The sequence below is a fragment of the Heteronotia binoei genome, chromosome 13 (genome assembly GCF_032191835.1).
Source record: "Heteronotia binoei isolate CCM8104 ecotype False Entrance Well chromosome 13, APGP_CSIRO_Hbin_v1, whole genome shotgun sequence".
NCBI classification, from domain to species: domain Eukaryota; kingdom Metazoa; phylum Chordata; class Lepidosauria; order Squamata; family Gekkonidae; genus Heteronotia; species Heteronotia binoei.
In genome coordinates this window covers 61991313-62017498 of record NC_083235.1, presented here as the reverse complement: position 1 = coordinate 62017498, position 26186 = coordinate 61991313, and the positions used below count along the sequence as shown (strand labels likewise).

Sequence of the window (26186 nt, the reverse complement as noted above, 5' to 3'; positions counted from 1 at the left end):
ATCATCCCATTTCTAGGAAACCGCCCTCTTCCGGAGCTTGCCCCGACGCCGGTTTCCATGGTTACCCTCTTCCCTCTGCCCCGTCGTTCCATTTCTATGGAAACCCTCTCCCTCGGGTACACCGTATAGGGGCTGTCCGGACCTATTCACTCGCAGTGCGCATGCGTAGCCCGGCCTAGGCGCTCTCTTCCGCCCCGGGCCTGGCAGCAGCTAGAGGTACGGGGACCGCCCCGGGCCCAGGTAAGGAGAGGTGAGGTGAGGCTAAACGGTGAATCAATGGAGCCCATAATAATCCCCCCTTCCGGAAACGGGCACCGTAGCTATTAACCTACTCCCGTAGAGCGAGTTTCTTCTGCTTGGTATGGGCCTAGTGTGATGCCAAGCCCACGTCGCTCCTTTCGTAGAGAACGAGAGAGACGATCAGATGTGGCTGGCTGGCTCCCTTTCCCCGCCTTGTCCCTCACGGTAGCTTGCTGGTCCCTTTATGTGACGGGCAAGGGGTGGCGGAGGTACTGAGGGGAGCAGGAGGCTAGGAGAGCTCAGATTAACAGACCCCCCTGTGGCTGGTGCCCTATGGAAGGGAGGGGGGCGGAGCGGCTGTGGGGTTCTGAAAGGGGTTGGGGGCCTTTAGGAATCGTGACCTTTTTGGAGTTTGCTAATGGTAGGCAGGGGCATTTTTGGGGAAGTTAGAGGATATGCTTGCGATCCCAGTACGGTTTGTCTACCCCTGTCTATAAACGGCAATGTTTCTTAGGTGCCTGTATCAGCACTTAAATTCTTGGTGTAGTTCCCCCCTAGTTCTGGAGTTAATGAGAGTCTGTCTTTGTTCTAGCATCACCAACCCGCACATTCCGTGTTTGGGCCAGGGCTGGGCAAGAGGCAGCCATGACAAGGTGAGAAAGATGATGGGATTGTTAGGATTGAATTTGTGTGTCAAGTGAACTGATGGAATATCTGACTTCATATATTTTTGTAGTTTTTAACCTGGCCTCTGACTGACTAGATTGGATTTGATTTTTCCTGATGGTATGGTGAGACTTGTGTGGCTGGAATTGTCCTGTTTTGCTGTCTGCTCACTGGTCTTGGGTATAGACAGTAAAAGTAACAAGATACTAGGAAAGTACTTAACCTCTAGTCAGTAACTAGACTAATGTATTGAACTTGGAGTCTTATTCCAGTTTATGTGTGGGCTTGCATAATAGTCTTTCACTTACTTCAGATTTCTACTATTTATCTACACTGTAATCCACCTTGTAGAGTTGCAAACAATGAAAAATACAAGAATTTTAATGCCTCTTGCATGTGATGAAGTATCACATAAATGAGAATTAAATGGAGAATAATTCCAGTCTAAGTGAGTTGTACTTTATTTAAAGTTTAAATAACAGAACTAGAGGATTATTGATCCCTTTGACCTTATTATAAGAGCTTTTTTTCCCCCCTTGTGGCAACGATCAGTATCTTGTCTCATTTTTTAATGAAGTCTCTCTTTTTGCTTCTAGCTCCCCTGTTTCCAGAGTTGTTTACAATGGCAAGAGAAACAGCAGCCCTCGCTCCCCAAGCAACAGCAGTGAGATCTTCACTCCTGCACATGAGGAGAATGTGCGCTTCATCTATGAAGGTTAGTTATGCCTGAGAAGGCTGACCCAGCAGTTGCTTCACTTTCTTGGACTCTGTGGCACACCTTCCGACCTACTATGTGTCTTTCCTTTCTTCAGCTTCAGTATTCTTTCCTGTTAGTATCTTTACAGTGTGCATGGGCAGTTGGAGGAAAAATTGCTGAAACTGAGTCAGCGAAGGCTGAAACTGAGTCAGAACATTTAAAAATGGGTCTGACACTTGGGACTGACATATCATTGTTGCTGGTTTCATACGGTTGATCTTCTGATTTTGTATTCAGTAATGCAAATGTCTTTGCCTCCCTTCTGGCTTGCTCTCATCTTAAAGATGCTCACTTTAGTAAAGGTGCACTTAATGTCCAGGATGTCATAGTGTGTCTGGGTCAATGGAAAGTGTTTTACTTAGTCTCTATATGGAGGTTGTCTGATATGTTTTTCTTTTCTACAGCATGGCAATGTGTGGAGCGGGATCTCCGCAGCCAGATGGCAGGTGGCGAACGGGGCCTTGTGGAGGAGTATGTGGAAAAGATACCAAACCCCAGTCTGAAGGGTGAGTTCTCTTTTGCCACTTGAGTATGGAGATACTAAATCATAGCCAAAAGGCCAAGAAGCGAGTGTGGAGATCTAGAATTTTGTACGAACATGATTGTGCTAAACAAAAAAAAATTTCGAAGCATTGTTAGGATCTTAAAACTTTTGATTTGTTCTTTATTTTTAAATGAATGAGTGAATATAATCTTTAAATTATATGATTCAAACACAAATATGATTCTTCTGCTGAAGGCTCAGAAATCAAAGTGAATGGGAGTTCTCTAGGAGGCATTTGGAACATGGGATCTTACCCCTTCCCAAGATTCTCTCTATGTCTTCCCATCCATAATCTGAATTCTCCACATGGCCTTCAACCTTTGCAAAATTCTCCTCAAAACTTTTAAATGGAAAAAATAGGCTTAAATTTATGCCATAAGAGTATAAGCAGAGTACAGAGTAAACAGGACAAAATTTTAATATACTCCAATATTCTGTTTTTTACAGTGGTCCAGTAGAAACATCCAGAAAGCAGGTCATGAAGATTTTCCTGAGCATCTGTTGCTCAGAAGTATGCTGTCTCTGAGCATGGTGCATATTTAATTAATATGGAAAATAGCTGTTGATAGTCCTGTTTTCTCATTTGCACTTAGTTTATTTCAGTTAACATATTAGGGAATTTCTGGCTGCTGAATGTATATTACAGTCCTATCTTGAATCTAACATAACCTGAATATAGATTGTGAGATTCAATGTGAAGATGGATCACAGCATGTTTTATTCAACAGGACTGGATAAAAGAGCCAGTTCACATCTTTCTGTTTTCCTGTGGCTGGAGTGGGAATTTAGAATAGTGGTGGTCGTGTTGTGTTGAGGAGTTAAATGTTCTTGTTCTCATGAAGAATACAAGAGTCCTGCTAAATCAGACCAGTGGTCCATCTAGTCCAGCATTCTGTCTCACACAGTGGCCAGTCAGTTCCTCTAGATGGTCAGCGGACAAACTGATGGAAGCCAATGTGGATGGTAAAGAATCTTACTCTAAACTGTCTCTCCTTTCTTCTTTTTTTGACAGCTTTCAAACCTGTTGATTTGAGTGACCTAAAGCGGCGGAACACACAGGATGCTAAGAAATCCTAAGGTGGCCTAGCGTGGCCCAGCCCCAAGCTCTGGCACGTGGTCACTGATACATGAATTTTATGACTTTGTGTTGGTTTCCTCCTTTGGTCTGGATTGTGTCTGGGGCTGGCTCTGAATTCTCTAGGAAATATAGGCTTTGTGCCTTTCCTTCGCAGCATCCCCTGGCCTGGGCTGCCTGCCTTCATTCTACAATTGGCCCCAGGAATTCTCCTTTTTCCCTAGTTAATGACATTTTGCTCTGATGGTGGCCAAGAGACTGGTATGTACTCTGTCATTTTTAAGAGTGTGGAATAAGGCAGAATGGAATCAGCAACAGCCTCACCTATTTTCTCCCCGAACTCCTCTCCTAGTCCAGCCCTTCTTAGGAAGAGGCCAAGGGAAGACAATGGGATGGAAGCAGTAAGGGTTTCTGTGGTCCATCCTGCCATTTTCAGTGTGAGGATTTAGAATGGTAACTCAACACAAATACCTGAACTTTTCTCAGGTAAATGAAAGGGTGTTGTGCTGCAACCTCTAAACGTATGTGTTCAGCTCCTTTGGGGCAACGGTGAGGGAGAACAGAAAACAGAAGCTGAGAGACCCAGGTACCAGGTTCTCTGGAGGGCAAACTCTTTTTAAGGTTACTTCAGTATGGGATAAAATGACACCCTGTGCTGAGGAGATTCTTCATGTAGTGCTGTCTCTGTGCCCTGCTGACTTGCAGCCCCAGCCAGGGGGCAGGCAGTGTTTCTGAGCTAGCCCCAGAGCCCAGCCCCGTGCCCCAGCAGTGCTGGGGAATAGCCTTAGTGTGTGCTGGGCACTGGCAGGTGGCAGAACTGCCTGTGCTTGTGTCCAGCCCAGGCACTGATGTCGGGGACCCTGCCCAGGGTGGGTAGGTGAGGGGCATGGTGGCTGTTCCTTTCCCTTTGTTATGTCCTCTCTTGGTCTGTGTCTGTTGTTAAGGAGTGTTGTAAATAAAAGCTGGTTAGTCATTTTGATATACTTTTCTGAGAATCTGTCTTGCATTCCTGTGAATGGGGCTTAGTTATCAATATCCATGGGTTTCATTTCTATCCTCTGTCCCAGCCTGCTTCTCTAATCCTTGAGTGAACTTTCTTCAGAAGAAGGAGATGGAAAGTGATTTCTTTGTTCCGCTCATTGCCCTAATGACATTGGTTCAAAAATCCCTGCATAACACTTATTCTTCATTGGTGCTGGGCTGGTTGCAGCTTTAATTAAGCTTTATTAATTTTCCCTCAGGCAATAAGCTCTGTCTGGCCTAGTCTACAGTGCAACCTTGATCTGCTGTGATTGTGATTGTGTCATGTCTGTGGAAATGGAATAAGATCTCGTCTGTAATCCTATGGGATCACAGCCAAAGGAAACTATAAAGCATCCAGTTGCACCTAAGGAGGGCTGTGTTTTAGGCCATCTGCCTCCCCAAAGATTTTGCATTGCTTCCTACGCAGTTACAGTCTGATATCACTTCGCTTCGGTACACATTGCTCTGTAGACCTTATCCTGGTGTGAGACAATATGCATGAGAAGATAGCTGGTGTGAACAAGACCTTGTCAGTTTGGTGTTTCCTTGAAGTGTCTGCTCCAAATGTGTGTTCTGTTACGGACTTTTCTGTGCAGTTGACGGCAGGTAACTCCTGATATTCCTGCCACTGGAACTTTTAGGTATTGTATCTTATATGATCTTGTTCCTATATGATCATGTTCAACTATATCTGCTGAGAGTCCTACCTCCCTAGGAGCATGGAACACTAGGAATTCATAGAGATGTGCCTGAACAGCATGGTGAAGAAGCCATAAAGTGTCTTGGATACAGTAAAGTTCTGCTATGGTTTTCCTGCTCCTTAAAACCTAGTCATTTGGGGATATGGGTGCCTTTAAGGTCATTGCAGATGTTATTTTTGTCTTCAGTGGGATTAACAGAAATTCCCCAACACAAAAATCTGAATGAGTTAACTGAAATGTGGTTTCTGTGTGAGTGCACTATCATTTACTGTGCGATGAATATTTCAGTATAATCTGCATTCACAAATCTGTTCTTGTACTCTTAACTCAGCTTGAAATATTGTTTGATTTGTGAGTCTCCTTTTCATCTTCGCTTCCCATGGGACAGCATTTGCACTGAGAACAAGCGTTCTGGGCCAATCAGCTGCTCGAATGAAATGCAACATAATGTGTTGGCTAAGGGCCAGCGTGGAATACTGCTTAGGGTGTTGGACTAGGCCAGGAGAGAGACAGACTGAAATCTCCACTCTGCCGTGAAACTGACTGAACAACTTTGGGTGAGTCGTTCTCAGTCTAACCTGTCTCTCAAGAAAGTTGTGAAGATAAGATGGAGAGGGGAGAATCATGCGCAGCACATTGAGCTCCTTGGAGGAAGGAAGGGTGGGACAAAAACTTAATGGATAAGAACAGTATGAGTCAACAGGTAGTGCAAACATAAATACGAAAGTACCAAGAAGTAGTCTGTCATGTAGACATGGAACACCAGATTTAGAACATTGACCAATAAAAGTTGTGTGTGGTATGATAATGGTAAACAGGATGATACCAACAGTTCTTTCCTTTATGCACACCTCCCTTTGTGTGCTAAGCTTGTCTTTCGCTGCCTGAAATATGAAATGGGAAGCAGTTCCGTTAAATATGATCTTATTTGTGGGTTTAAGCCAAACAGAAACAATGGTCTTCAAGAATCAGTAATGGTGTGGGAACTCTCATTAGGATAGGGAAGCATTCAGCTTTAGGCTTGGAACTGGATCCATTACATAATTTCAGCATTCTGATTATGCTACAGCGCAATGCTATTCAGAATGCAGCTGTGCTTTCCAGAAAAACACAGAACTGGAACTGTGAACAGCAGCTTTGTGCCTCCTCTCCCTTGTGATGTGTAGTAATGAAATGAATGATATAGGATAATGTGCATTTCACTCCTCCCACTCCCATGTGCTCTGGCAGTTTTGTGATTCAGGGCAGGAAAACACAACAGTGGGTGCGATCAGATGGGCAGGTTGCTGTGGCATGATCTCAGCTTTTAAAAAGCCGCTTGATTTTTGCTGCACTTCACCTCAGTCAGATGGCAGCCCTAAGCTGGTAACATAGTGCCATGGACCCATGGTTGGTTGTCTACATCGCTAATACACCACAATCACAGACCCATAGCTGGGTTTCCCCCCCGCCCCATTCCCACTGTGCATGTGCAGAAGCAGACAAGCACACACACGCTCCTGGCTGGTTCTATGGGGGTGCTGAAGCACACACCAGAGAGGGGGGCAGGAGGAGGATGCGCCTGAAACAGTGCAACAATCACACTGCTTATATGTTTCCATGGCATGCCAGGGCGATCAGACAGTCAGAAACCCACCATGGAACCACTTTTCTGGGGAAGCCACCAGAATTTCCCAGTGGCTATTTAATCTACGTAGGAGTCACTTTAACATGAGGTAAGGGCAAGTGGGGCACGGGCCAGATGTGTGCATGTGGTTGTGCCCATTTAATCTAGAGGGGAGGGGTGGCTATGGCAAGCCAAACTGCTTGTCTGATCACATAGTGTCGATACCATGTCAGTTTTAATTCTTAACTGTTACGGAGAGTGATGAGGAACAGCTAGATACTGTGCAGCTGCTTTAGGCAGCAACCACGTTTTTGTTTAAGGAACTAAATGTTTTCTGCTCTTCCTGTTTTTTCACCTCTTATTTTGATGTTTATGTGTGTAGATAATCTATGTGGCTTTTTAAGAATTATGTTGAGTCTCCGTGGAGTTGACAGCCTCAGAAACAAATCCCCTCTCCCTTGTAGCTTTCTGATGTGCAGTGTGCTTTCTGCATCTTTGAAGCCAAATTGGGCAGCAGTGCCACCTGCAATCCGCAGGAAAAGGCATTCTTGGCTCACTACTCAAGGGAATAAAACATCATAACTTGCCACATCACACCTTGAATGAAGAAGGCTGTAGTAAAGAAGGCTGCAGAAAGGGGTGTGCTATAGAGCGGACCTGTATCATTGCTGTATTAGATAATATCTGTATGAATCCTTTCCTGTCATTTTTTTGAAACATTGACCCAAACCAATGAACGCTCCATCTTCACTTTGCAGCCTTATGTATATTTGTAGTCACTCATTTAGATGGCTATATATATATATATATATATATGAAGATATATAATTCTGTGCTAAAAATTTACAAAATTAATACTGCAGGGGAAAAAAACAGACAGCTCTGTCTAGATTTTGCTTTATTTTAGTTGCACAGTTCATACTTCCTTTTTACTGCCTAGAATTTTTTAGTACCACTATTTTTGGTATGGCGGAGAGATGTAACTGGGAGTGCTTTGTTATATAAAACCTCTAACATTACAGCTGATTTATGATATAATATTGGATGGGAAATCAGAGGAGGAGGGTCTGATTGCTGTTCGTCACAAGAGTCAGGCATGGGTCTTTTAAAAGCAGTGCTTCAGAGAGGAGTTTGGCTTAAGTTTTTACCATTGATTTTGGAATGCTTAGTTAAGAATCCTGGACCCTTTCCTACACATTTTTGTGTTTTTCTTTGGAACAACATGGACTGGAAACTTCCCCTTCTCTGTCTGAAGGTTGGAACCATGTTAAAGATTCCCACGGGTGCCAGGTTTTCTGCTTATGGACTGCGATTTCCCTGCCCCTGTCCACCTGCAATAGCCCCAAACACCCCCTGAAATTCTTTTCCTAGGGGTTCCTACTCCCTAGGATTTCAGGGGCATTTGGGGCTGCTGCAGGAGGCAGGAAAACCACAGTGCATGGGCTGCATGCCTGGTACCTATGGAAATATATAGTCGAGATCCAAGCCCAAGAGATTTCAGATTTTCATTATTCCTTGAAATAACCAAATTCCATATGACTCTTCAGCCAGTCTGCTTCATTTCCTGGCTGGCACTAATTTTTAACTGTTGACAATATTTTTAGTAGCAAAGGCTCCAAGACCAGCAGAGTTGACTCTGCCCACTAGCTCATTCTCACATCAGCCAATATACAAGCAAAGTATGGACAATATCAAAGACGTTGGGCATTCCAGCTGCTATCTGCCATTGGTCTGATCAAACATGTCTCTGTTCCCCCCTGCCTCGCCCCGCCTGGTCCCCTGCTGGACTTAAAGCAGACTGGGAAGTGGAGGAGAGATTTTCAGTTAGAAAAGTGGTAATGGTTAGTTATAAATCCCCTTTCCCCAATTTCATAACCATGTCACCTTTGCACCTTCCTTTTACATTTAAATGTCATGGTGAATGGGAGAAGAAACCAATCCTGGATCCCCATGGTACATTATAAGGGGGGAGGGGCATTTCTACTCTGCAGAGAGAAGGGGTTAAAGTGTCATTTGTCTGTTTATTGGAGAGGATTATAACTGAGGCATATTAAAAGTTCGTGGGCAATCTTGGAATCCAGGTCTATAGAGAGTCACAACAGGAAGCCTTTCCGAGCCAGATTTGGCCACCAGTTACCTATTCCTGTTCCTGCATTTGGTTTATGATTTTGAAAGTGTTTGTTCTGGGCTATGTAGTCTCCTGATTCATTGTATCATGGAACTTGAGAGCACATATTCAAGGTCACTTGACATGGATTTGTTACCTCCTAACCAGTCTGTCCTACTCAGAAGCACTCAGGAATGCAAAGTGATGTACTTTCCCCAGCCTTTTGCATGGTGTGGATCCTAGTCAGCTTTAAGTTATTATGATTACGGAGCCAGGAACAGGTACTTACTTCTATATTAAATTGCATAGAGCACAAACGTTGTACCTGTGCGACTGTACATAAAGCAGTGTAGGGTAGCTTGGGATGAGGTCTGTTGTGCATTAATGTGCTGCAGAATCTCTTAAGGCACCATGAAACGCCTCTGTTGCTGTATGAAGGGCCTGGGATCTCAATAACACATCTATTAATACATCCAAGATCTAGTTTCATCCGCCGGGCCAAAGGATTTAATACCATATGAAGTATACTTAATGAAGGTTGGGTTTGTCCGAGACTGAACCCTGTTACCTCTGACTATCGGGAATCTCCTGAAATGCAATCTCATTTACAAAGATTTCAAAAAACCCTCCCCCTCATTTTGTTACCTAGATTTTTTTCTAATGTGTGGTGTCTTCAAATTTTGGTGAAGGGAGTCTTTTAAAATATAAAGCGTAGACCTAACCAGCTAACACACATTCCCTGATTTTAGAGTGCAAAATTAGCACTATAACAAAATAGGAGTCAAGTGGCACCTTTAAGACCAACTTAGTTTTATTCAGAACGTAAGCTTTTGTTTGCTCTAAGCACACTTCATCAGACGAGGAGTCCGGTACGGTGAGCAGAGCCACACATTAGCTGGTAGGCAGAGGCTCAGAATGCAAAATGGTACAAAATTTAAGATCCAATGACAGAATAGTAAAATTATCTGGTAGGCAGTGGTTTAGAATGCAAAATGGTACAAATTTAAGATCCAATGACAGAATAGTGAAATTAACAAATTGAGCAAACCTTTGATCTGAGTTGCATGAACATGCAAAAGCAATAAAACAGTAATATGTCAAAATGTGAGAATGTCTGTTGATGACTCTACTGTTATAAGCCTGGGTCAAAAGGAAGGCATTTCTATCTCAGAAGTTTTCCCATCCAACTGATTTACCTTTTAACATGTAACATACATATAGTTTGCCTTTAGGAGAAAAATACATTAAAATATAGTGGGAGATGGGTTCAGTATATGTAATGGGATAAACAACCAATATCCCTGTTTGAGTGTCAATACAACTAAAAGTGAAATACATTGGATAGTGATGCTACTCCTGATCAATTGTCAGTTGACATGATATTTGGCCCCATATAAAGCAAGGAAAAGAGATAATCTTGCTTTGGGGACCATTTTTCCACATAGAGAGTATTGGAGGAGACCAAAATGTGTTTTCCAAACAGCCTCCCAAACAAGTTGTGCTGACGAAATGCATTTTTCTTGCTTCTTCCCCTCCCAAACTTATTTTTTAAAAGGAAGATGTCTTTTCAGTTTCGTATTATAATAGCAAGAGTTCCAGTACAGGGTAAATATCCATTTTTCATTCATACCAGTTCCTCTGTATACTTTTATATGCTCGCATGCCCATTTCTGCAACCTGCGGTGCCTTCATTTATAGTCCTTTGGTTGTGTTGGTATTGATGCACCTGGGGGTGGTGGAGAAGACATTGGGATCCTCCACAACAAATGCATAATAACTGTAAAAAAAAATTAAAATTTGAACTAAGAAAAGAAAGACAGGAAGAGCAGTTGATTCAATCCGCAGTTTTGTCTGAGCCTTTGGAAGGATCTTGGTGAAACAACTGGGGAGAAATAGCTGTCCATATTCTGGAAGCAGGGAACTGGTTATAAAGAGGTATGGCATCTTAACCAGTCAGAGGCACTGTGGAAGAGACTCTCCATGTTAGCTATATTTTACTCATACATATGAATGGCTGCTGATTCCAGAAAACAAGGACTACTATCCAAGGAAATAGTAATTTTTTAAATTTATTTTTATCCCTTTATTACTGCTCTGTCACCACATCATTACATGATAATCCAGTTCTGTAACTTGGTTCCTTTTTCTGAAGGTCTGCCAAATCAGAAAAACCATGAGCATCTGTTTCTTGCTTATCCATTTGGTACAGCTGTGTTTACAACAGGTTTTCTATGGATACAATTCTAGCTTGGTTAATCTGTTTCTTGACTTCATCAGGTGGATATTTTGGTTCCAAAAAGGGATGTACTTTCTCATTTCACTGAACTGGTAAGGCGTGACAGACAGTGCTACCTGTTCTACATAGGACTGGGGAAAATGCGTGGAATGTTTGTGGTTCTGGCCTGAAGATGGCAATGTTGATACAAGTTAAACATTAAGGGTAGTTGAGAGCTGAAAGTGTATGACAGTTAAAATGTGCTGGAGGAGGTTGTGCTGGTGCCTGGCTAGCCTGTCTTCAAATATATTCAGTCCTAGATGCATTACAGGAGAAAATGAACAAAAGTAAGAGACATCATTATGTACCTTGCCATATACTCCCAGCCAGTGTTCCCTCTAAGCTGAGTTAGTATGAGCAAACTCACAGATTTTTAGCCTCCATCTCACACATTTTTGTCTTAGCTCAGGAAGGATGACCCCAAAGCACACTGATTATATAGTAGCTCACAAAGTAGAATTTTTGCTCAAAAGACTCTGCAGCTTAGAGGGAACATTGCTCCCAACATCTAGTAAAAGTTGCTCAGATACCAGGGATGAATACCAGTGATGGAGTGAATGGTTTATAGCAGTGACACTCACTCTGTGGCTTATAGGCAGCAGCATTTGCAGTGCCATCAAAAGCCACACTGACCCTTATCTCTGGCATGAGGCCCCCACCTCAAGGAGGCTCATAGCTTACCCATTCCTCTGGTGATAGCTGTTTTATTTATTCATTTTATTATTTCAGTTTGTAATTCACCATCCTCTGGTATCACAGACCTCAGGGCAAGTAATAACATGTTTATAAAATAGCCATAAATAATTATAATAGCAATCTGAAAGTTAATCGTAGCACACTGATGGCACATACAATACAATTTTATCAGGGAGGATTTGGTCATATCCATGCTGGCAGAAGGTCAGAAGAAAAGGGAGCAGACAGAGAGCCCATCAAGAGCGTTGTTATTGGTAGAATGCCTTGGCCATAGGCCTGGTGGAACAGCTCTGTTTTGCAGGCCCTGAAGACCTGTGAGAGGTCTTGCAGGGCCTGGACCTCAGCTGGAAGAACATTCCACCAGACGAGAAAGCTCTGGTTCTGGTCAAGGCTCACCAAATAATTCTCAGCTCAGGAACAATCAGAAGATCTTTGTTCAGAGAGTGTAATATTTGTGGGAGGGGGAGCTTACCAGGAGAAGTGGTCCTGAAGGTATGCTGGTTCCAGACCGTGTAAGGTTTAAAGGTTAAAACCAGTACCTTGAACCTGATCCAGAATTCCTGACTCTTGATGCAGTGCAGCTGGCACATCACTGTGCTCTGGTTGGAGTTCGAGTAAGAACTCGCACTGCTGCATTCCGAACCAGCTGAAGTTTCTGGGTCAGTCTCGAGGGTAGCCCTGTGTAGAGTGAGTTACAGTAGCCTGGTCTGGAAGTAACCATTGCATGGATCACCGTGGCTAAATCCAGGTGGAAAAGGAAAGGGACTAACTGCCTAACTTGGCGCAGATGTAGAAATGCCAATCTGGCAACATTTGTGATCTGGGCCTTCTTTGAAAGGGAGGCATCCAGTATCACACCCAGACTCTTCACTATTGGCACTGGTGTTAAAGTAGGCTTACCAGCTCCAGGCAGGGGATCCCCTGGTTTTGTAGGCTCCTCTGTGCCACTAGTCAGCTGGCAGGTGGGGGGAAGTCCCACCCTAACAACCATGCTCTTTGCATGGCTTGCATACTCTTGGAATGTGTGTGCCTATATGGCCTAGGACCTGCCTACCTTAGGGACCGTCTCTCCCCACATGTTCCCCAGAGAGTACTGAGATCGGGATCTTAAAATCTGCTTGTTATCCCCGGGCCAAAGGAGGCCCGCCTGAAATCCACCAGGGACAGGGCCTTCTCTGTAATGGCTCCTTTCTGGTGGAACCAGCTGCCGGAAGAGGTGAGGGCCCTGCGGGACCTTGGCCAGTTCCGCAGGGCCTGTAAGACAGCCCTCTTCCGGCTGGCTTATAACTAACGGGCATTGGAAACTGAGTGTAGTTTTGATAGACCGCTGTTATATGTTTTATTATTTTTACTGTTTTAACTGTGTAAGATGTTTTAAATTCAAAATTTATGTTAGATTTTATGTGTTGTGAGCTGCCCTGAGCCACTTTGGTGGGAAGGGCGGGATATAAATTGAAATAAACTTGAAACTTAAATCTCAGCAGGACACAAAAGCTGAATAGGGGTGGGGGTGAGCAGGCAGAGTCACATGGCTCTTCCTGGTGAGTGTGTGAGAGGAAGAGAGCACAGTCCCTCTGTTTGTTTTAGAAGTTTTTTGTCTAATAAAATGGATAGTAAATAATTAATTAGAACCTGATTATGGGATGGAGGAAAAATCTACCCCTAGACCTCTATCTTCCTTACTTTCATTTTCCTGTATTAGTCTGAAGAAGTTAGTTGAATTACAGCAGGTTGTTATGTTCAGCAACACCTGTGAGTAAAGCAGTATACAATTGCCCCAGAGAGAACACAAAAGTGCGGGCTTGCAAACTGCTTATTTTGACTGCTTTGTGTGTTTTGTGTGTGTGTTCACTTTCATTTAGTGGCAGTGCAGCTGCTGGGGAATCCATTGAAGGCAAAAAACAAGGATGATGAAATGACCATATTCAGGGGAACAGCACTGCTGTACTTTCATTTGTTTGTTTGTTTTACAGAATGGGAAAGTCTCCAGGCTCTGCCCCCAAAGTCCTCAGGTATATCCTTAGTTGGATCTGGCAACCCTATGTTAAAAGTGCTGCATCAAGAGTCAGGAGTTTGCACTCCAGAGCTGAACCTCCCCAGCTCAACCACGGGACCTCTGTCTTTGTTAGATTTAGTTTCAGCTGACTCTGCTTTAATCATCTCATCACAGTTGCCAAACCCTCAGCCAGACTTTCAGGGGTAGAGCCCATCCATCCATCAACAGATATAGCTGGGTGCCCTGACCTGGATAGCCGAAGCCAGCCCCATCTTGGAAGTTAAGCAAGGTTGACTCTGGCAAGCACTTGGATAGGAAACTTCCTTGGAATACCAGAGCCAGGAGGCAGGGGCAGGCTTTATTCAGCCACCTCTCTGAATATCCTCCATGCCCCCAGTAGGGGTCAGTTGCCAGGGGTTGCCATGAATTCTAGGTGCACACACACACACACACACATATGCACATAAAAATTCAAAAACTACTCCCCCAAAAAACAACAGATACAGCTGGGTGTCATCAGCATACTGGTGACAACCCAGCCCAAATCTCCATGCCAACTGGGCAAGGGGGCGCATATAGATGTTGAATAATGTTGAAGAGAGAATAGCCCCTTGGAGGATTCCACATACCAAAGAGTGTTGCGGTGAAACTACCTCCCATAATGCCACCCTCTGTCCTCGACCTTGGATGAATGAGACAAACCATTTCAAGGTTGTCCCATGTATCCCCACTTGCCAACCATAAGCCCCTCTGGGCAGGGACTGTGTTCATTTTCCTGAAACGTGCAGCAGATGCCAGATTGGGCAGTGGTGCTCAGAAAAGCCACAGGTGCCTCCTGAACCACTGAATACCACTGATTTATAGTAAAGAAAGATTGACTGCTACGAAGGTTTTGTTGTAGGTGCCAGAGATGACATAATGTGAGGTGGTTTGAGGCAATGAGCACTGTCCAGAAAGACACCCTCTCAGTCAAGTCCTATTGAAAGTAATGAAATGAGACATATATTGGCGTTGGCCTGGAAAGTAATTGGTATATCTCATCAACCTGGGCTTTAATTTCAGATGTTGCTTCCACAATATAAGGTCCTGGTCAGGGGGAAACAGGAAACTTCGCTTACGGAGATAGTGATGAATGACTTCCAATGACAAAGAGATTCTGCTGTATTCCTAAGGATACTTTCCCAGCGCTTTGTGAAAAATGCTTTAATAATGTTTCCAACATGAAACTTTTTTTTGGGCGGTGACTGAGTCCACTATATACAAGAAGACGGGGCGTTTTTAAAGAAACTGTAATTGCATATCCATTTGCCTGACGTGACGAGCCCAGGTTAGCCCAGTCTCATCAGATCTCAGAAGCTTAGAGTCGGCCCTGGTTAGTGTTTGGATAGGAGACCACCAAGGAAGCCCAGGTTTGTAACACAGAGGTGGGCAATGGCAAACCCCTCTGAATGTCTCTTGCCATGAAAACCCCATGGGGGTTGCCAAAAGCCCCCTGTGGCTTGATGGCAAAAAAAAAAAGTCCATTTACAACCTGTGATTTTATACTTTTCAGCTGGTATGCATTACCAAGAGGTTGTTATTGTTAAAACCTATTTATGTACATAGAAGGAGATTCCTACATTAGGACTGCATGATTCGGCCACTTTCAAGAAAAGCACCATAGGTTTACGGAGTTACATTGCTGCTGCCTTTTAAAGACACTACCAGTGATTATTTGTGCATTTTGGCCAGGCATTGTATGCTGTGTATGTACATGGTGTTCACGTGCATAGCACACATTGTATCAGCACACCTGTGCATTACATGATGCGCCTGTTTTTTGGACACACCTATCTTCCTACAGTCAATGAATAATCACAGCCCTCCCCGACCTACTCAAGGGGTCATGTCTATCAAACAGAACAGAAATATCTGCAGTGGGAAAAAATGCAAAAGAAAATTATGTCTGATATCACTATTCTAAATGTTTCTATTTTGTTTACATTTTTATACTGTATTCTGTTTGTCTGCATTTGAATGTTGTTAGCAATTACACTATTAGAATGCTAGGTAGGACAATATATACCCTAAAGATGGTAAGGACACTGAACAAAGATAACTGCATGTATTGTTTGTTGTAACCATATTTCTCCCCTATGAAGTAAGCTCACTCCTGCTCCTCTCCTGAAGGAAGGATATAGAGAAATAATATCACAGGTGTTAGAAACTGACTTTATATGAGGAGAGTGATCTCTTCCACACATCCCACGGCTTTGAGAAATGAGGTTCCTGCTAGCCACAAGGAATCTCTTTTCAAGATCTGCTGAAAAAATAACACCCATACAATCTGCCCGGTGATGGTATCAGAATCCAAATTATTGCATACCCTAATGCACCCGTGGGTAAACTCAAGGCACCAGAGACAGCCTTTCTGTACTCATGGAACACAGAGTCCCGTTTTTTAAAAACCCACAAAATTTCAAAGTATTCTTGAATGACAAACAAATTATGCATATACTTATTTTTCCTCTTTAAATCAATTCAAATAGCTTGATTTTTATTATCTAACACTGAAATCTTTTTTTTTTTTTTTAAGGAAAAGGGTAAGGGACTCTAGAAGAATCATTGATGCCACCTCCGAACCCCAACCAGAGTTGAAAAGATATTTGGGTAGATTACGACTCCCTGCTGTGCCAGCTTGCACAGTAGTCAACCCCAATACATTAAAGCAAGGGCCATTTAAATCAGTAGGAACTGTTAACAAATATATATATATGCAAGCTTGCTCTACTTTGAGAGAAATGGCTTCTGCACTCTTGGCTTGCCAAACGTCTGCAGGCGAGAGTTGCACTAGATTTGCCACCCAAAGCCCTCACCTTTTGCGCAACTGAACCAGAGACAGGGGCCTCTCCTAAATAGGCACTGAGTAAGCCCAGATAGCAGGATCTGGTTCCTCTCGACAAGCAGAGCAAACTGGCAAACAGACTTGATGCGCAATAACTTGCCAGTAATTCCCAGGTTTTTTTTATGGTAGAGGCTGCTTCCCTGAGAATTGTGTGTAGATTTGTAACAATTCCTTGAACAAGAGAGAGCAGATACTGTTTTGATCTGCATACTCCTGCATTAAGAAGTGAAGAATAAATATAAAGAGCACCGCTCATCACAGTGGAGAGAGGATTTTTTTGTTTTGTTTTTGCTTTCCTTTGCTTGCTTGATGCTCCTCCTCTTTATCCACTGGAGGAGTGAGGTGCACAAGGTTACCATATGACCTGCATAAGCATTTGATCTTAGATCTTCCATACCCAAGATCTGTGGTGATGGAATGTAGTGTCAAGTCACCGTAGGGCTGCCAGGTCCCACCTGGCCACCAGCAGAGGATGGGAGGAAGAGCTGTCAGATCAGGGTGGGAAACTCCTGGAGATTTGGGTATGGAGCCTGGGGGGGAGTGCAGGGACCTCCGTGGGGTACAATGCTGTAGAGTCCGCCCTCCAAAGCACCCATTTTCTCCAGGGGAACTGATCTCTGTATTCTGAACATGAGCTGTAATTCTGGGGGATCCCCAGGTCCCACCTGGAGGCTGGCATCCCTAATTATCACAGTTGACTTTTGGTGACCCCAGAGGGTTTTTTCAAAGCAAGATACTAACAGAGGTTGTTTACCATTGTGTGCTTTGTGGAGCAGCCCGGGACTTCCTTGGCAGTCTCGCACGGACGTGCACCAGGACCAATCCTGTTTATCTGACCTGAGTCAGCAAGCAGGCACAGCAGTGAGTCGTAATCTACCCAAATATCAGACAAGAGAGGGGGTCCTACAACTGATCGATGAATTAAAAACTAATAAGTCACCAGGTCTGAATGGCATACATCCGAGAGTTCTGAAAGAACTCAAAGTTGAACTTGTGGATCTTCTGACAAAAATCTGTAATCTCTCATTGTCATCTACCTCCATTCCTGAGGACTGGAAGGTAGCAAATGTCACCCCCATCTTTAAAAAGGGTTCTAGAGGAGATCCGGGAAATTACAGGCCAGTCAGTCTGACTTCAATACCAGGAAAGTTGGTAGAAACCATTATCAAGGACAGAATGAGTAGGCACGTTGATGAACACAAGTTATTGAGGAAGACTCAGCATGGGTTCTGTAAGGGAAGATCTTGCCTCACTAACCTGTTACAGTTCTTTGTGGGGGTGAACAAGCATGTGGACAAAGGGAACCCAATAGATGTTGTTTACCTTGACTTCCAGAAAGCTTTTGATAAAGTTCCTCATCAAAGGCTCCTTAGTAAGCTCGAGAGTCATGGAGTAAAAGGCAGGTCCTCTTGTGGATCAAAAACTGGCTAATTAATAGGAAGCAGAGGGTAAGTATAAATGGGCAGTCTTCGCAGTGGAAGACGGTAAGCAGTGGGATGCCACAGGGCTCAGTACTGGGTCCCATGCTCTTTAACTTGTTCATTAATGAGCTGGAGTTGGGAGTAAGCAGTGAAGTGGCCAAATTTGCAGATGACACTAAATTGTTCAGAATGGAGAGAACCAGAGAGAATTGTGAGGAACTCCAAAGGGATCTGTTGAGGCTGGGTGAGTGGGCGTCAACGTGGTAGATGAGGTTCAGTGTGGCCAAGTGCAAAGTAATGCACATTGGAGCCAAGAATCCCAGCTACAAATAGAAGTTGATGGGGTGTGAACTGGCAGAGACAGACCAAGAGAGAGATCTTGGGGTCGTGGTAGATAACTCACTGAAAATGTCAAGACAGTGTGTGATTGCAATAAAAAAGGCCAACGCCATGCTGCGAATTATTAGGAAGGGAATTGAAAACAAATCAGCCAGTATCATAATGCCCCTGTATAAATCGATGGTGCGGTCTCATTTGAATTTTGGAGTACTGTGTGCAATTCTGGTCACCGCACCTCAAAAAAGATATTATAGCATTGGAAAAAGTCCAGAAAAGGGCAACTAGAATGATTAAAGGTTTGGAACACTTTTCCTATGAAGAAAGGTGAAAACGCTTGGGGCTCTTTAGCTTGGAGAAATGTCGACTGCGGGGTGACATGATAGAGATTTACAAGATTATGCATGAGATGGAGAAAGTAGAGAAAGAACTCCTTTTGTCCCTTTCTCACAACACAAGAACTCGTGGGCATTCAATTGAAATTGCTGAGCAGTCAGGTTAGAACGGATAAAAGGAAGTACTTCTTCACCCAAAGGGTGATTAATATGCGGAATTCACTGCCACAGGAGGTGGCAGTGGCTACAAGCATAGCCAGCTTCAAGAGGGGATTGGATAAAAATATGGAGCAGAGGTCCATTGGTGGCTATTAGCCACTGTGTGTGTGTGTGTGTGTGTGTGTATTGGCCACTGTGTGACACAGAGTGTTGGACTGGATGGGCCATTGGCCTGATCCAACATGGCTTCTCTTATGTTCTTACTGAGACTTGACAAGATTAGGCAAGCCTGACACATCCAAAATCTGTAGCCACCACCAGCTGTTTGTGACCTAGGGGAGGCTGGCACTGTGAATAATACCCATTGTTAATTGATGTCCTGAGCCATGAAGGGACATAGTGATGAGGGCTGGATAAAGTGTGTGAATGGATTTCTAAAACTAAGAAATATCTGTGTCTGTTTGCTCAGAAGATAGGTGCTATTTGGAAATATGATATTACCAGAAATTGAGACTGATCAACAGGGGTTGTGTTCTATTAAAGCACTGTGCTGTAATTACTTCTTCTACAGCATCTGGAAGTGGTTGTTTTCAGAGATGAGCTCAATGGTCTGACTCAGTGTGTCAGTTCTTATGACACATTCATCCAACAACCAGTGATTCAAAACTATCTTACATCAAACGCGTCAAAAACTGAATTGCTTTGACACCGTTCGTGTGAAGATGAAATAGTTTTAACACAATTTGTGTGCAGGCTTTCCTCTGAAGAAACTGGCATGGGCTGGAACCTGTGATGGCGCACCATCCCTTCTCAGAATGGGTTTCTCTGATTTTTATCCTCTGATAAACTCTTATGTTAGTTTCTTCTAAAAGCAAAGGTAAAGGTAGTCCCCTGTGCAGGCACCAGTCGTTTCCGACTCTGGGGTGACGTTGCTCTCACAATGTTTTCACGGCAGACTTTTTACAGGGTGGTTTGCCATTGCCTTCCCAGGCATCTACACTTTCCCCCCAGCAAGCTGGGTACTCATTTTACCGACCTCGGAAGGATGGAAGGCTGAGTCAACCTTGAGCCGTCTACCTGAACCCAGCTTCCGCTGGGATCAAACTCAGGTCATCAGGACTGCAGGACTGCAGCTTTACCACTCTGCGCCACAAGGCTCTTTTTTAGTTTCTGCTACTATTGTGTAATTTGTTTGATGTATTCTTCTGCAAACGTAATTAGTTTTCCATAGCTTGCAGTTCCTTCATTGCTTTATTCTTCAATGGTTGTGTGAACCACTTTGGATGCATTTGGAAGGATGGGATAGAATTTTTTAAATAAATAAAATTTATGACTAAGAATACCATCCTAAACAGAGTTATACCTTCTAAGTGCATTCTAAGGATGTCATTCTGTTTAGGCTGCACCGTAATTTTACTTGAAATCATTCCTCTAAAACCAATTATAAGGCATTTAGGATGGGGAGAATATTTTAGGATACAATCCTACATGTTTATATGGGAGTATAAATTCATTGAGCTCAGTAGGATTTACTTCTGAGTAAATATGCATAGGATCCGGTTGTACATCTCAGTTTTGTAGCTCTTTCCCAGACCTTCTTTGAGTCTTGAGTAATGCCCAGACCTCTTAAGCTGGGACAGACACATTATTCCTTAGGATGACGCCCTAAATTTGTTACATGACATTGTGATATATCGTTTTATATTATATCCTTCTAACAGTTCCTGACATTGCTTGTCTTTTTGATTGCTGTACAGTACATTGAGTTGATAATTCCAGTGAGCTAACTTATGACGATGATTCTCAGATGTCTTTTCTGCATGATGGTTCCTCAGCATTTTGGAACATAAGATTTGCAGTTCTCAACCTTGAATGCGCTGTGCTTTATGAGACTAGTACTTACAGCCTGCTTTAAGCTCAGTATAGTACCTTTTATTCATAATAATAGTAAAACAACAACGTGTTTGTCTATGGCAATCCTAATTAATAAGAAAATAAAGCTATGAATTAAAAAATTGGCTGCTAGGGTGATCGTGGGAGTTATAGTGCCCAAAATGAAGGGATTCAGAACATCTTGGTCCGGACTATTGCCAGAACTTCCTTGTGCTATTTGCAATATGAACAGTGGTTTACTTGCTAGAAGCCAGGAAGATGGAGGCAGCACAGGGAGAGAGAGTGGAGAATATCCCCTCATTCACAAAACCAGGGGCTTTAAGAACTTCTCTGAGCTATCAGTCCAAACCACTTCTTTTGCTGGGGCTACACTTCCTTAATCAATGGTTTTCCTGGCAGCCGTTGAAAGTCTATGATGCAAAAGAACAGTGGCAGCACAATATATGAAATACAAAAATACAAAAATACAAAATATTGTGCACAAATACTCTTAACTGGTGTAAATAAAGTTCTATTATAATGAAATGAACAGCCTACAACAGTGGGCATACATTCATACAGTATAAATAGAAATAGAAAACAACAGTCTCAAAACAATATTCCAAGGAGGACCCCACACAGTCACAGAGTTTTCAAAATGAGTACAATGACTCAAAAATAAAGTTCCACAGGAGTCCCTCCGTTGTTTGTTGACTTCTGAAGGACAAATTCTAGCCTTCACGCAAACCCCGGATTTGATTGCGTTCCGCTGCTCCTGCAGCTTCCTCGTAAGTCAACTGTAAACAACAAAAGTGACCGATAAAAACCACCCTAAACCCAAGTGATTTTAACAAAAACATACAGATACAGTAGGTAAAACAACCTGAAAAATCCAGCCAAGTTCTTTCTCAAACGCCCATTTTGATATCTTAATTTGCAGCTTGGGCTGCCAGAGCCCACGGCTTTTTTTAAAGGGACGGACACAGCTGTTGTTGTTTAACCATTTAAAAGAGACCACACCACACTCTCCAACATACCCAAGAAACACCAAACATTATATATAACAAGAGAAATCATTGTGTTGGTTAAGGCCAGAGGGTTCAATGGTGTTTAAACGATGTATCCACCGTGCCTCTTTTTGTAACATGGTCCTTTGTAAATCACCACCTCTACTATCACCAATTTTCTGAATCACAAAGAATTTTAAGGCTTCTAAGTTATGATCAGTCTCAGTAAAATGTTGAAGGAGAGGACCACCAGGAACTTGATGGCGAACCCTTGAGATGTGTTCCAGAACACGTGTCTTAATAGCCCTACGGGAACATCCTATGTACATTTTAGAGCAATCTCCACAGACCAGGGCATAGATGACCCCTTTAGAGTCACAATTAGTGAAACCTGTCAATTTAATGGTTGTTTGGGATCTAGGATCCACATACTCTTTTATTTGTAGAGAGTACTTGCACGCTTTGCAACCCTTGCAACGGAAATGACCAGGGGGCAATCGAGAAGACGTCTGTGCAGTATTCAAATCCGTATGTACCAAATAGTCCCTTAGATTCCTAGATCTACGGAAACCAATTATAGGTGGGGAGGCACATCCTGCAATGCTGGAAACAATACCCCAATGGCGCAAAATGATGTTTTTAATCGCTAATGCCTTCGGAGTATATTGTAATGAACAAAATAATCTTTGATTTTCCCTAGCCTCTCCATTCTGTTTGTTCGTACGCTGAAGCATAAGGGAACGTCCTTGTTTGGCAGCCCTCGTCTCCGCCCCTTTGATGACTGTTTCTGGATAACCCCGTTCCTTAAACTGCACTGTCAGTTGATTACACGATTTTTTATACTCAGTGACTGAGGTGCTGTTTCGTTTCATGCGTAAGAACTGCCCATAGGGTATATTATTCCGCAAAACGGGAGGATGGAAAGAGTCATAATGTAGATACCCATTCTTAGCCACCGCCTTTCTATGGTTCTTAATAGCTAGAGTATTATTGGCAGTGCGATACACCACTGTGTCCAAAAATACAATGGTGTCAGGATCTCTATTAAAGGAAAACTTAATGCTAGGGTGACAAGAGTCCATCCATTCAACTAAACTCTCCAATCTTTCTGCATGTTTCATAATCAAAAAGATGTCGTCCACAAACCTAACAAAAAACAATATGTCTTCAAAGAAAGGGTTAACGTCACTGTTACAATAAAAATCATTTTCCAGCACAGCCATAAACAAACAGGCAATAGATGGCGCCAGAGCGCTGCCCATCGCAACCCCTTTACGTTGCAGAAAAAATTCTTGGTCAAAACGAAAATAGTTATTTTCAATAATCAGGTCCACTAGCTCCAACAAAAAAGGTGTCGGTGGATCCAAGTCCTCTCTCTGATCCAAATAACACTGAGCTGTACTTCTCAAATCCTCAAAGGGAATATTAGTGTATAATGATTGAACATCCAATGTTACTAATGAGGCATCTGCAGGGATATAAAAATCCTCAATCTTAGAGACAAAATCTGTCGTGTCTCTAATAAAACTGGGAATCTTACAAACAAAAGGCTTCAAAAAGTGATCCACAAATTTAGATAGGGGTTCTAGTAACGAACCCTTTCCTGACACAATTGGACGACCAGGAGGGGGTCTGATTTCTTTATGTACCTTCGGGAGGGCATAAAAAATAGGTACTTTAGGGTGGGGGTTATCCAAAAATTCAAACTCTTTCTTGGAGATATACCCCATTTCTCTAGCGTCTACAAGTACCATCCTCACCAATTTAGATATTCTTTCAGTTGGATCAGTGTTAAGACGTGTATAGTATTCCACATCCGATAATAATGAACCTACCATCAAGAGATAGTCCTGCCTATCCTGAATCACAATCCCACCTCCTTTATCAGCTGATTTAATTACAAGATCGGGATTATCAGATAGTTGGGATAAGATGTCCCTTTCATATTTATTCAGATTGTTGAAGTAAGGGTTTTGTTGACGCTCTAGTTGTTCAAGATCCTGAAGCACCATTCTCTCAAAAACAATAATTCGTGGGTCATCATTAGTAGGAATAAACAAAGACCTACGTCTAAAAGGTGTCCTCTGTTCACCCCCCCCCCTCATCTTGTCCAAACATATGTTTCAATTTTAACAGGCGACATAATTTAAATAAATCAACTCTAGTGGAAAAAGAGTCATAGTAAGGAGTGGGAACAAAGCTAAGACCCAGGTTCAAAACCCTACGCTCATCATGAGAGAGATGGTGGGATGATAAATTTATAACTAAGTCCGATGTCTCCCCCTCCTTCCTGATGGTCCTCTGTAAAAATCCCGACCCTCTCTAGATCTGCTTCTTGTGTTCCTATATGGTCTATAACGATCAGTATCATCCTCCTCTCCAGAAGTGTAGGTAGAATCATCAGCCTCTGATTCTAAATCAGAGAAACGTCCTGCCTGGTCTGCCCAAGAAACTTTTTTCTTTAGAGTAGTATTAGTTTGCCACCAGTTATAAACCTTTGACTCACTATAATCCTTCTGGTCCCTTGCAAATTTTTTCACTTTAACTTCTCTTAATTTCTTCTCAAAAGCCTTAACTTTTCCTTCTAACTCTTTCATGTTCAACTCCCACGTATTATTAGAAACCTTGCTCTTTAAGGATTCCTTCAGTGTTAATATTTCCTCTTTCACTTTCTTACCCTCCTCCAAAGATTTCTCTATAATTAGAACCATAAGGTCTAGGGAGCATTTATTAAGTATCGCTATCCACCTGTTTTTGAAGGCCACATCTTCACTAAACATAGCAGGAGGCTTCTGAATACGCAAACCTCTTGGAATACGTTTGGCCTTTATGTAGTCTGTAAGCGACACAGAATGTAAATCCATCCTAATCTCCTTTCTCAGCATAAACTCAAGTTGATTCCAATCTGAAAAGCTATCCTCATTCTTAGTTTCTAGGGTATGTACCACATTTGCCACAATTTTATCAACATCTTTGTCAGAATAAGCAAAAATGCTATCCCAGGACATATTGCCAAGGCCACTAAAAAATATAATGCAAAAGAACAGTGGCAGCACAATATATGAAATACAAAAATACAAAAATACAAAATATTGTGCACAAATACTCTTAACTGGTGTAAATAAAGTTCTATTATAATGAAATGAACAGCCTACAACAGTGGGCATACATTCATACAGTATAAATAGAAATAGAAAACAACAGTCTCAAAACAATATTCCAAGGAGGACCCCACACAGTCACAGAGTTTTCAAAATGAGTACAATGACTCAAAAATAAAGTTCCACAGGAGTCCCTCCGTTGTTTGTTGACTTCTGAAGGACAAATTCTAGCCTTCACGCAAACCCCGGATTTGATTGCGTTCCGCTGCTCCTGCAGCTTCCTCGTAAGTCAACTGTAAACAACAAAAGTGACCGATAAAAACCACCCTAAACCCAAGTGATTTTAACAAAAACATACAGATACAGTAGGTAAAACAACCTGAAAAATCCAGCCAAGTTCTTTCTCAAACGCCCATTTTGATATCTTAATTTGCAGCTTGGGCTGCCAGAGCCCACGGCTTTTTTTAAAGGGACGGACACAGCTGTTGTTGTTTAACCATTTAAAAGAGACCACACCACACTCTCCAACATACCCAAGAAACACCAAACATTATATATAACAAGAGAAATCATTGTGTTGGTTAAGGCCAGAGGGTTCAATGGTGTTTAAACGATGTATCCACCGTGCCTCTTTTTGTAACATGGTCCTTTGTAAATCACCACCTTTGTAAATCAGAATGGAGAGGCTAGGGAAAATCAAAGATTATTTTGTTCATTACAATATACTCCGAAGGCATTAGCGATTAAAAACATCATTTTGCGCCATTGGGGTATTGTTTCCAGCATTGCAGGATGTGCCTCCCCACCTATAATTGGTTTCCGTAGATCTAGGAATCTAAGGGACTATTTGGTACATACGGATTTGAATACTGCACAGACGTCTTCTCGATTGCCCCCTGGTCATTTCCGTTGCAAGGGTTGCAAAGCGTGCAAGTACTCTCTACAAATAAAAGAGTATGTGGATCCTAGATCCCAAACAACCATTAAATTGACAGGTTTCACTAATTGTGACTCTAAAGGGGTCATCTATGCCCTGGTCTGTGGAGATTGCTCTAAAATGTACATAGGATGTTCCCGTAGGGCTATTAAGACACGTGTTCTGGAACACATCTCAAGGGTTCGCCATCAAGTTCCTGGTGTTCCTCTCCTTCAACATTTTACTGAGACTGATCATAACTTAGAAGCCTTAAAATTCTTTGTGATTCAGAAAATTGGTGATAGTAGAGGTGGTGATTTACAAAGGACCATGTTACAAAAAGAGGCACGGTGGATACATCGTTTAAACACCATTGAACCCTCTGGCCTTAACCAACACAATGATTTCTCTTGTTATATATAATGTTTGGTGTTTCTTGGGTATGTTGGAGAGTGTGGTGTGGTCTCTT

The 26186-nt window shown here is 42.7% G+C and overlaps 1 protein-coding gene across 2 annotated transcripts; it reads left to right on the top strand.

Moving 5' to 3' along the window:
• On the top strand, positions 1–4261 carry MCRIP1 (MAPK regulated corepressor interacting protein 1). 2 transcript variants are annotated; one of them, XR_009556124.1, is made up of 6 exons: positions 104–240; positions 833–893; positions 1503–1621; positions 2068–2169; positions 2655–2718; positions 3220–3453. XR_009556124.1 is itself a non-coding variant. In XM_060252678.1 (5 exons), the coding sequence occupies exons 2-5, from the start codon at positions 886–888 to the stop codon at positions 3282–3284; spliced, it is 294 nt and encodes a 97-aa protein (XP_060108661.1). In that variant the 5' UTR covers positions 1–240; positions 833–885; the 3' UTR covers positions 3285–4261. The 2 variants fall into 2 exon arrangements, 1 of the variants encoding a protein (XP_060108661.1); XM_060252678.1 differs by lacking the exon at positions 2655–2718 and having other exon boundaries at positions 1–240; positions 3220–4261.
• The last annotated feature ends 21925 nt before the right edge of the window (positions 4262–26186 follow it).